The 12,449-nt window shown below is 35.6% G+C and overlaps 1 protein-coding gene across 1 annotated transcript; it reads left to right on the top strand.

Annotated features, from left to right (window-relative positions):
- The first annotated feature begins 7,545 nt into the window (after positions 1-7,545).
- LOC107929364 (increased DNA methylation 1) lies at positions 7,546-11,393 on the top strand. Its single transcript, XM_016860759.2, has 9 exons — positions 7,546-7,785; positions 7,901-8,013; positions 9,113-9,863; positions 9,959-10,064; positions 10,130-10,206; positions 10,287-10,528; positions 10,619-10,705; positions 10,786-10,885; positions 10,968-11,393. Exons 3-9 carry the CDS (start codon positions 9,144-9,146, stop codon positions 11,196-11,198), a joined length of 1,563 nt encoding a protein of 520 aa, XP_016716248.2. The 5' UTR covers positions 7,546-7,785; positions 7,901-8,013; positions 9,113-9,143; the 3' UTR covers positions 11,199-11,393.
- The last annotated feature ends 1,056 nt before the right edge of the window (positions 11,394-12,449 follow it).

Raw genomic sequence — 12,449 nt, 5'->3', positions numbered from 1 at the left:
TGTATTTGTGACCGGTGTTCGAGATGTATACACGACCCCTGGCCGACATTCGGTTAGCGGGTTAGAAAACACGAAACAACCTATGTTTGGTAGCGGTGTTTAATACACATCCCCCGCAAGACATTCTGTCGGTGGATTGGACATGTACATTGGTGGCTCGATGTTTGATGCTGGAAATACGTACTGGTGAAACGGCATCAAGTTCTAGTGGTTGGCAATCTACATCCAATTGGGGACGTTATGAAATGCCCAGAAGAAGGGATGATGTACTCCCTACGATGTCAACCGGTGAGGGGATCTCATACGCTGCAGATGATTGTAGGCTAGAAGAGGACTCCGATGTGGATCCACCTCGAGAGCCCGGGCCCGATGGTGCAGAAGTTGGCTTATTTTCTGAATCGGAGCCTATTCCAACAGAACCTGAAGATGCTGAAAGAAGTTTAGATGAAGAAGAAAATCTACGATTCAGAGCATACTCACATCCAACCCACATGCATAATGTCGATCTGTCTGCAAATGATGCGTTAGAGTTTCCAGATCTACCACACCGGTTGTGTGATCGTACAAGTTCAAGGCTAGATTCGGGTGAATTTGAAGTTGGTAATTAGTTTACCAACAAGGATAGTTTTATTGGTGCTTTGAAACAACATAGCATCAAAAACGGTGTTAACTACCACGTCGTTAAATCCAAATCTGATAAGTTTAAGGTGAAGTGTGCGGTGCAAGATGGCACATGTTCTTGGAAAATCTACGCTTCGTTAAGGAAAAGGACAGGGTTGTGGGAGATTAAAAAGTACAAAGGTCTATATACATGTGCTGCAGGTACAGTATTGACGGTATCTGAATAATATTTTTATTATGTAATGTTGCATTATTTAATGTACTCCGTTTATAGGTGTTTCACAAGATCATTCGAAGATGGATTCAGCTATGTTAGCTAGCTTGATACTACCCACAGTAAAAGCAGATCCCAGGACTTCAGTGCCGATGTTAATTGCCAATATCCGTAGCCAAATGGGGTACACGCCCTCTTACCTCAAGGCTTGGATAGCTAAGCAAAAGGCGTTGGAGAAGATGCATAGTGGGTGGGACGCCTCATATAATGAAATATGGCAGTGGTGTCAAGTGCTAAAGAGATACGTCCCAGGTGCCATCATACACCTTGAAATGGAACATGCGTACTACAACGGCCGATTGCTACGTGGATGCCAAGTGTTCAAACGCCTATTTTAGACCTTTAAGCAATGCCGAAATGCATTTCCATACTGCAAGCCATTGGTACAAATTGACGGTACCTTTATGTTTGGTAGGTATACTCATCGGCTATTACTTGTAGTAGCACAGGATGACGGTGGGAGAATTCTTCCAATTGCATTTGTAATAACACCGGGGGAGTGTCTAATGACTGAGATTTCTTTCTCTCTAGGTTAAGGAGGCATGTGTGCCCCCAACCTGATATTTGTGTTATTTCAGACCGGGGCGCCGGTATACTAGCTGTATTTGATCGACATGGAAGCTTATGGCAGTGCACACACCATCGATATTGCCTAAGACACGTTGCTTCCAACTACTACAGACAATATCCATCTAAGAGCGAACGACGACAAATGACCAACATGTGTATTTAGTCTATATTTGTGTTATTTCGTTTCTTAATTTGAATTAGTTTTATTGGTAAAAGTGGTATGTAATATTCGCTATGAACTTATATTGGCAGGGTATGAAATAAATAAAAACTGTTTTTACGAGATGTTGGCAACTTTACGTTCAATTAACGGAGAAGGGGTGGACTACCTTTGTAACATACGTTTCGAACAGTGGGCACAAGCATACGATGACGGCCTACGATATGGCCATATGACGTCAAACCTGGCTGAATGCAGAAATTCTGTTCTTAAAAGAACGCGTCATCTACCGATAACATCGGTTGTACGAGAGACATATTTTCGTTTGGCTGCGCTATTTCCAAAGCGAGCAGCAAGTTATGCAGCTAGATGCAAGGAGGACATGTATGGTGCAGTAAGGTAGTTCAAGAAATTAACAAGGCCAAGGCGCGGGCAAACACCATGCACACAGTGTGTCATGATCGAGACAACTTATGGTTTCGGGTGACAGAGTTTGACAGACCGTACCAAGGTGTTGTTGGCGGGCAATATCGTGTACACTTGCGAAATAGGACTTGCGACTGTGGGATGTTTGATGCACTTCGTTATCCATGCGCTCATGTTATTGCAGCTTGTCAGAATCTCCGTCTGGATCCGATGAGTTATGTGGACGAAGTGTACAAATTAGAAAACATGTACAACGTCTAGTGACATGTTTTCCCACTGATCCCAGATGAACGTAAGTGGCCGCCCGTATCTCTTGCTCCTTTTAAGCTATTACCGGATAGAGAATTGCATCGTAAACCAAAGGGTCGACCTTGCTCGACTAGAATATGTAACAATATAGATATCCGAGAAACAGCCAGTCAACATAAATTGTGCGGATGGTATAGGAATCCAGGCCATACAAGTCGATCACGCCCTAATCGCAATAGTTGAATGTAATTTTAAAAAATATATATTTTTTCAATTATTAACTGGTAATTGTATTAATTGTTAGTGAAATTATCTAATTATATCAAATTATTAATTGTTAGTACCAGTCAAAACATTTTTCCAAATCTAACATTATGTGAATATAAAATTATTAACTGATAATTGTATAAATGTTAGTAAAATTATCAAATTATATTTAAGTTAAGGGTTAGGGTTTTTAAGTTAAGAGTTTAGGGTTTTAAAGTTAAGGGTTTAAAGTTAAGGGTTTAGGGTTTTTAGGTTAAGTGTTAGGGTTTTTAGGTTAAGGGTTTAGGATTTTTAATTTAAGGGTTTAGGATTTTTAATTTAAGGGTTAGGGGTTTTAAGTTAATGGTTTAGGGTTTTTAAGTTAAGGGTCTAGGGTTTTAAAGTTAAGGTTTAGGGCTTTTAGGTTAAGGTTTAGGGTTTGAGATTTAAGGTTTTTAAGTTAAGGGTTATGGTTTTTAGGTTAATGGTTTAGGGTTTTTAATTTAAGGGTTAGGGTTTTTAAGTGAAGGGTTTAAGGTTTTAAAGGTAATGGTTTAGGGTTTTGAAGTTAAGATTTAGGGTTTTAGGTTAAGGGTTAAGGTTTTTAGGTTAAGGGTTTAGGGTTTTAATTTAAGGGTTAGGGTTTTTAAGTTAAGGGTTTATGGTTTTTAAGTTAAGGGTCTAGGGTTTTTAGGTTAAGGTTTAGGGTTTTTAGGTTAAGGTTTAGGGTTTTTAGGTTAAGGGTTTAAGGTTAGGGGTTTTAGGTTCAGGGTTTATGGTTTTAAATTTAAGGGTTAGGGTTTTTAGGTTAAGGGTTAAAGGTTTGTCAATTAAATTATGCATTTAATTATAATTTATAAATTTATAAATTTTTAATAAGTTAAGGGTTTAGGATTTTTAAGTAATAACTTAAAAAAATTTCTATTTTATTACATCAAAAAATATCAAAATATTCAAAATATTTGTACAAATAAATTTAAATCCAAAAATCAATGTCTGTGCTCGGGAGATTCAGTGCCACATGGCGGCCGTCGACGGTTACGCGCTGGATTCCTTCTTTGTCCAGCTTCTGGCTACGGTTGTGGTTCTTCTGGTGGGGATTCAGGTTCTTCCAGTAAGGCATCTGGTTGTCGGAGTTAGGAAGATGAGCCACATTCATAGAATTGTGAATGTGGAGGTGTTTGCATCACCAACGGCGATGGTGTTTGAAACCCATACGGTAGTGGGGATTGGTAAAAAGAAGAGCTCCCTGACGGCCCCTCTTGCGATCCCTCATGTGTCGCTGGCCTATACATCGGCGGTCCACTCAGCGTAGCAGGAAATGGAGCTGAACCGGGCCATTGGCTCCAACCTGCCATAGGACTCGAAAAAAGAAACATATAAGGGTTAGGATACATAAAAGGGCTAGGAAACGCACCTGGCATCATTTGAAAAGGCGGTTGCGTGGGTATCATTGGTTGAATTGCTGGGTCGGGTGACTGTGTCGGTGCTCTCGTTGGGCCGGGTGAATGTCTGGGCGTCGTTGAAGGGCCAGCATTGTCGTCCTGTCGTCTTGGATTTAAAGGACCGCGTCTTTCCCTTTGGACACGTAATTGCTGTTGCCTCTCCTCTGGCAATAGTAAATACGGCTTGCCATGGATCCTAAACCATGGCATGTATTCTGACACGCACGCTAACTCCAAAACGATGATCCGTTCCATACTAGGTATATAGTCATATCGATCTTCCCACATTTGGATGTACTCGGACCAGAATCTCGGCCAATCCGTATTCAATTGTCGAAGGTCGATTTTGTGATGATCGTCAAATACCTCAGGTTCCACAGGAATCGGTTGTCTACATCCAAATTGTCGTAACACCCTGTATGGTGTCCATTGAAACTATATGAACATGATAGAAATATTAGTTATATACATAATACTAAATACTAAATACTAAATACCAATCGACTAGCGAATGATGGACATATCAATTTTATTTAATACTTACATGTGCTTCCGACTGTTGGTCTAATAGAAGTCGTATATCTTCAAGAGAGGTAGGTAATCGAGTATGACTTGCCGGATGGTTCCATCTAATTAAACAAATTTTTAACATACTTTTATTTTTAAAAATCTACATAATAATTGTAAAATCTAATATAAAATTTACCTCGTTATCAGTGGGAATGTATATGGGTGGTCCACTCGAGGACGTAGAAATGGAAAGCGAAACCGTGCCCATGACTACAGTAGGGACAGGCAACCTCCGATTTTTACTTTCCTCGGTCGCGTCGCCCCGCACATCTCCCTATATAACGTTGCCAAGACGGCAGACCCTCAACTCAATTCACCAACTGCTCTAAAATCAACGAGTTTCAGCAGCCATCTTAGATGTATGCGGCTCCGTGACAAGTCAGGCATGAGATAACCTCCAATTAACTGAAGAATGTATGCCCGAGCATATCAGATTCTTTCTATTTTGGTTGAATCTTCATCCGGATCCGGGAATGTGTCTCGTAACCAGCCCATCTCAATCTTATCTCCCTCCATTTTCTCCGGAATAGGGCCCAAAAGCTCGTAGCACACCGCAAGCCAATCGCTAGATTGGGCAGACCCGGTGACTGGGTACCCGTCCACCGGCAATCCCAATTGCAGACTGACATCTTCCAAAGTGATAGTGCACTCTCCACATGGAAGATGAAATGTGTGCGTCTCGGGTCTCCACCTTTCGATCAACGTACTGATTAGTTTCGGGTCCACCTTGCATCCCCGGCCTATTGTCGCCACGTGCCAAAAACCCGCTTCCCGCAGGTAGTTCTCTACCAACGGTGATGGAGGAGCATGCATATTCCGGATATTGCATTCCAATATTTTATCTACAGACTTTTATAACAAATAATAAATTAATAATTATCTAAAAATGCATAAATAAAAAATTCTTAAATAATATTTAAAAATTAAATTTAACGCTTACCATTTTCATTTGTTCCACCGATATGTGATGCTTATCAAGACGAGTCAATTCTCCGGCCATTGCTGAAATCGTACAAATTTTTACGGTTTAAATTTTTTTTTTAAAAATAAAAAAAATTAAAATTATTTAAAAATAGAGATTTAAGAGAAATTTTGAAGGAATTTGAGAGCAAATTGAGAGGAAATTTAGAAGAAATTGAGAGGAAATTTGAGATAGGATTAGTTTGTGAAAAAAAAGGGGTGGGGTATTTATAGTTTTTTTTTGACCGTTGGGGGGGAGGCAACGATCAATTTTTTGACCGTTGTACTGTTCATGCGCGGGGTAAATCGCGGCCATGTCAGCGCGATTTGCTGACGTGGACACAAATCGCGTCCTCTGAAGCGCGATTTGTTGTCATGTCAGCAAAGCGCGCTGACGGTGCCGCGATTTGCTGGCACGTACCCTGACATCGCGCTGACGTGGACGCGATTTCGGGGAAAAGGGCCCATTCCGGTAAATAATAAAATACCGGACCCATTTCAGTAAATTTTAAAAAAATTAGGCTTTTTTTAGTAAATTGCCCACTAATTTGTGTGTTATTTGTTTTTTTTAAATAGACTTATTGATTTGACTAATGGTTTGATTAGGTGATTGAGAAAAGAAAAATAATTTAAATATCACTTGTGACCAAAATAAAATTTAGATACCAAAATAAAAAAAGATATAATTTAAATATCAATTTATAAATTAAGCCAAAACAGATATAACATTTTCAAGATGTCTAACAATTTTATATACTAACAATATATAATAAAAATGTATTTACAAGAAACAATAGTTAAAGAAATCAAATTCAAAGCCGCTGTTTATTAAAAAAATTTCAAAGGACTTTTTTTTTAAATTGCAACTTATATCAACAATTGCAATTATAATTTAATTATTACGACAAATTCAATTCAAACTAATTAATCAGAAGAAATCCGAAGTAAAACCCAAACATGATTTAAATATAATTGGACCTAAACTTAAACACTTAAAATTTAAGGATAAATCTCATAATTATATATGAATTATAGTTTAATGTGCAATTGTATACATGAATTTTGATTTTGTACAATTTTATATATGAAATTTTGATTTGATCCAATTCTTGTATATTATTAACACAATTATTGATATCATATCATTTTATATTTATATATTGCATACATAAATAATTATATTTATCCCAAATAAAAATAAATTGATGTATTTATTTTTTAAATGTGTATGATTAAATCAAAATTAAAGTTTCAAATATAGATTTGAACCACAATTAGAGTTTTACATGTATAATTGCACCAAATTAAAGTTCATATATCCAATACCACATTAAAATCAAATTTTATATATAATTTTAAGATTTATCCCTAAAAACTCAATCTTTATAAAAAAAATCCGAAAAATTTAAACTTCAAAAATAAAAACTATACATGGTTTTCACCAAAGAAATGAAAATTCTATGGTAAATGGAAAGTTTTCTATACATGGAAAATCTATTATGGCAACCAATTTATTGAAAAATTCTGTATATGGAAATAAATATATTAAAAAAAACATATTTGACATGTTTTTATCTAATTTAGAACAAAAGCCACCAAAATTTTGATTTCCCTTCCATAAAAGTAAAAGTTTTGCCAGCTGTACACTAATTTAAGAGAAAATGTCTTAAATGCCCTTTCTTAGATTTTATTTTTCTTACAGTGAAAGTGAAAATTTTAACAAGGTTAAATATTTGTTACATGCTTTTACTTTTATTAATAATTAATTTAATATTTTAAAATTTATTTAATTTATTATAAATTTATTTAGTTTTTAATTTAAAATTAATTTAATTTATTTTAAAAAAAATATCAACTCTACTTATGAGATTAAAAAAGTTAATGGTAAAGTAAGATAGTTTATTTTTAAAAGAAAATTTTATATTTATTTACCGCGGGACGGACGATACTTTCTATAAAATCGGCCAACCCTAATTGTAAATTTTAAAAATCTAATGAGATTAAGTGGGATAAATCCTCTCTCTTTTTTCTTAAAGACGGCGATATTTCCTATAAAAATTGGCGAATCTACTTTTAAAGACATTAGATTTTTCTTTTGGAATTTCTCTCATCACTTGGCAAAAGTGAAACACTTTGCAATACATAGTTGCATGCAGTGTAACATTATTGCCTCGTGTTGTTCTTCACTGAACAAGTAGCTACATAAGTTTCGGCTTATAAGTGATAATCTTTCCAAACCCTAAATCAATTTTGCCTTCGAAGAGGTAATATCACCTGAAATTTGAATCTTACAATTTTATTGCTTTTCTGTTTGATTTTAATTAACATTTATTTTGATTTTTTCTTTGTTTTTTTGATAAATTTCACTTGTCAATAAAGATGTTTGAAAGAAAATTACAGGTCGTTCATTTAACCGATACAGATATCTGAAGAAACCGCATATGAGTCAAGTTTTCTAGCAAGAAAAGGATCCATTTCAAAAAAAATAGAAGGTATATTCTTTCAAGCTTTTGCAATTAAATTAAGATTTATTATTACTTTGTTTAACTCAACAAGTTAAAAAGGAAAATAATTTTTATGACTAAATTTTTGGTCCCAAAAAATTGTAGTGAAATGGAAGGATTTAGAACGGTTGGTGTTCCAATCCTAAAAATTAACAACAGAACACTTATAATTTTCTTTAAAAGCTTGGTTTTTTTTTAATAATTTGATTTTTTTTGTAATAATTTTAAATCTTGAATTTTTCTTATGTTGGGCAATCTTAATTTTTTCCCTCTATCTAATAAATCCTAAAACAAAACAAATAAAAAATAAAAAAATTAATAATAACATAGTAATTTCATGTCAAACATAAATTTGGGTCTACAATTATATCATGATGTGTTTAATATTCTTAGATCTAATTATCATTTTCCAAAAAAATGTAATGAAACAAAATCTTTTTAGCTTAAGTTAATTAGATTGCTTTGATATAACTTCTTTTTGGAAATAAAATGTGTCAAATAATTTTAAAAATGTGATTAGTTGGTTTTCTTCCTAATTACCGTAAAATGTATTGGTAAAAAAATGAATTCAAACATATATATATATAGGAGAAATCCGTTATATTCTTTGATAATTTTTTATACGATTAATATTTTAACCATCTGATTGTTGAATTTGTGAATATATATATATTTGTACTTGTCTAAAATTTTGAATTATTATATAGGTAAAATATGTGGTTTCTTGCATAACTCTGAAACCCTAAAATATAAAAATCAGAATAGAAGTATTCTTATATATGTAATAAAAAAAATTAAAGAAGTAGAAAAAAATGGTTTTCACTTGCTGTAATATTGCAAATTGAGTGAAAATGGTAGCCGTTTTATACACTTATCATTTTGTTCATCTTTACTAGCCAAAGAGAAATGAGATTTGTTGATGGACCCTATAAATTTATCTCATCATTGTGAAAACAAAAATTGAAATGGAAACAAATCAAGCAATAATTCTAACATGAGACATAGTTGAAATAATTTGATTCTTTGTTTGCATGGAAAATCTTATTGTTGCTAAATTAGAGTAAAGTTTTCTTCATTTTTTTTTCAGATTCAGAAGACAAGTAATCACTGCAAAGATCATGGCATATAATTTTAGGAACAGGAACTTATTAAATACCAGGGGTGCTTATTTGGGATCAAGTGGTTCGGATAGTGAAAGCCAAGATGATTCGGACCCTGATTTTTTGACACCCTCTAGGACTCCTAGGAGGTCAACCCAGAACAATACTGCAAGAGCTGGTGGTGCAAGTTCTATCAGGAATTTAAGTGGGAAGCGAGCAAGGGGCAATGGGGAAGAACATAAGCGAGGACTGAGAGAGAGACATAGGAGGAGGAGGAAGAGATTTTCCCAGGTGCCTCAAGCACAAATAAGCAGGAGAACAGTGTTGTCTTGGTTGATAGGGTCGGGTGTAATTGAAGAAAAGGAAGCAGTTTGGTATGTTGCTGCACAGTCAGGGAATATACTTGGAGAAGGCAAAGTGAATAGGGAAGGCATTTTATGTAGCTGTTGTTCTGGTCAGCTAACAGTGGAGGAATTTGAGGTTCATTCAGGGCGTAAAACCAGGAAGCCTTATCAATATATATACTTGGCAGGGTCTCAGGTTTCCTTGTTGGATTGCCAAATAGAAGCATGGGAAGATAAGGAAGAGGAAGAAAGGCGTACATTCAATAACATCCAGCCTGCATCCAAAGCTGTTGACAGAAATGATGATGCCTGTATGGTCTGTGCTGATGGTGGGGATTTGATTTGCTGCGAAAGATGTCCCTCAACATTTCATCCCAGGTGTATTTTCATGGAGGTAATTCAAAACAAACTCCTTTAATGGTCTCTCTCTAGATACATACGTATTGGTGTTTGGTTTTATTTTTTTTTTTTTGGAAATGGAAAATGCAGATTATTCCCCAAGGTGATTGGCTATGTCCATACTGTATCTGCAAATACTGTGGCAATGGCAATGGCAATGGCCCTTTGATGCAGTGTAGCCAATGTGAAAAAAAATGTAAGTAGTACTTAATTTAACCCAAACTCTATGGAAGGATTTCAACCATTGCTCTTTGTTTACAGATCATTTCAGGTGTGGAGGAGAAACGTTGGATCTGATGAATCCTCCAGTTGCCTTCTGTGGAAGTAGTTGCAGAAAGGTACCCACCATCCCCCATCATTTTCTCAAGTGATTAACATTGAAAGAAAAAAAATGATTGACTATGAAGTTGTACAATAGATATATGAAGGGTTACATAATTTGCTGGGATCACAAAATGAGCTCCAAGATGGCCTTACTTGGACTCTGCTCCAACGCACAGATGAGCCATTCACTGGTTCCTATGGAGAAGAGGAGTACAAGAGAATACAGTGCAACTCCAAGATTGCTGTGGCGTGGCTGGTAATGAACGAGTGTTTCCTGTCTACCGTTGACCGCCATACAAGAGCCAATATCGTCCAAAGCATTGTGTACAATCGAGGGTAATCATTTGTTGCAACTCTTTAAACTAGTTCTCAACTTACCAACATAAATAAAATAGGATTAATAGTTTTAATCTTTCTCGTTTCCAGGTCCTACGTGACCCGAATTAACTACAGTGGATTTTATACTGCTATCCTAGAAAAGAATGATGAAATCATCAGTGTGGCATCAATAAGGTCTTTTTTATTTTATTTTATTTTTCTAAAAGTATTACTTGACCCCAATTCCCATATTAACTTCAAGTACTGGTTTCCAGGGTGCATGGAAAAAGGTTGGCAGAGATGCCTTTCATTGGAACCCGTGGGGAATATAGGCGGCTAGGGATGGCTTACGTACTGGAAAACTGTATTGAATCGGTAATTAAAATCAAACTGTTTTTTATTTTTTTACGTAATTATAAAATGAATGGAAAGGCCTGGTGACAATGGATGTTTTCAGACACTTTGCTCATTAAAAGTGGAGAAGCTGGTGATTCCATCGGTGAGTCAACTGACGGGCATGTGGATGGACAAGTATTTTTTCTCCAGGGTGCAAGAGGAGCGTTTGGTGAAGGAGCTCTCCCTCTACAACACCGTCATGTTCCCTAGCTCTGTAGTAAGGCTCCACAAGAACTTGGCAATGCTCCCTGATTTGAACTTATCTCCTCAAGAAAACGAGGGCCATTTCTAAGTGACTTGATGTGGCCTGCTTCAGTCTCAACTATATATGTGTTTTTTTTCTTATACAGACATTATATATTATCCCTTATTTTTGAATTCCAGTATTTTGTATAAGGGTTGCAGATTTCACATTATTTATGGTCTTACTCTTCTCAGATTTCTTGGCTCCATCTTTTTTGAAAAACAAAAATTTATTGTTTTATTATATTTACTTTCTGTTCAAACCACATGATCTGCACACCAACTTTTATTATACTTACTTCCATTCAATTTGACTAAAACCTCTATCTATTTTCTTAATTCATTCCTTTTTTTTATGCCAGACTTCTTTAATTAGCTTGTGACCTTTTAAAAAACCCATAACGTCGATATTGGATTTTCCTACAAAAATTCAAAATATAACTCATATTTCACAAGCCTATCTCCCACTTTCAAAATCTTATCTAATTTTTTACCCACTAAATCCATGTACTAATTTATTACATAAGTTTACCCTAAATGGAAAGTGATGTTAAAACAATTGAGGGCTCAAAGGATTCACGGTTTGAAGATATGCTTTACCTTCATCGAGAGCCTAACGGGTTCACGAAGGAGCCCAATTGTCTTGTTCCCAAATGTATGGGGGAGCTTTATTGTAAATAAAAGAGTCCTGCTCCCAAACGAATGGAGGAGGCTTATGGAAGATAATAAAGTGGCCCTACTCTGAGACGCAAGAAAGAAGCTTACGAAAAGTAATAAAATGACCCTACTCTCAAATGCAGAAGGGAGGCTTACTGAAGGTAGTAAAGTGACTCTGCTCCTAGATGCATTGAGGGAAACTTATGAAAAATAATAAAGTGGCCTTGCTTCCAAATAGAGGTGCTCATGGGCTGGGCCGAGCCCAAAAAAAAATTTCGGCCCGGGTCCTAGGCCCGGGCCCGACCCGACCCGAAATATGGGCCTAGAATTTTGCCCAGGCCCGGCCCAGAAAAAAATTCATAAGCCCGGGCCCGGCCTGGCCCGTCTTTTAAATAAATACCAAAAATTTATTTTAAAAATTAAAACAAAAATTTAAAAAATATTTAAAAAATATTTTAAAATTAAAAAAATTAAAAAAAGTATTTTAAAAAAATTTAAAAATTTAAAAAAAGTATTTTAAAAGTATTTTAAAATTAAAAAAAATTAAAATATTTATTATATTCAGGCCAAGCCGGGCAAGGCCCGGGCAAAAAAGGTGGTGCCCGAGGCCCGGCCCGTTTTTTAATCGGGTCTCATTTTTTTG

The sequence above is a fragment of the Gossypium hirsutum genome, chromosome D08 (assembly GCF_007990345.1).
Source record: "Gossypium hirsutum isolate 1008001.06 chromosome D08, Gossypium_hirsutum_v2.1, whole genome shotgun sequence".
NCBI lineage: Eukaryota > Viridiplantae > Streptophyta > Magnoliopsida > Malvales > Malvaceae > Gossypium > Gossypium hirsutum.
The sequence above is the reverse complement of the archived record's forward strand: the minus strand, read 5'-3'. Positions and strand labels throughout refer to the sequence as shown.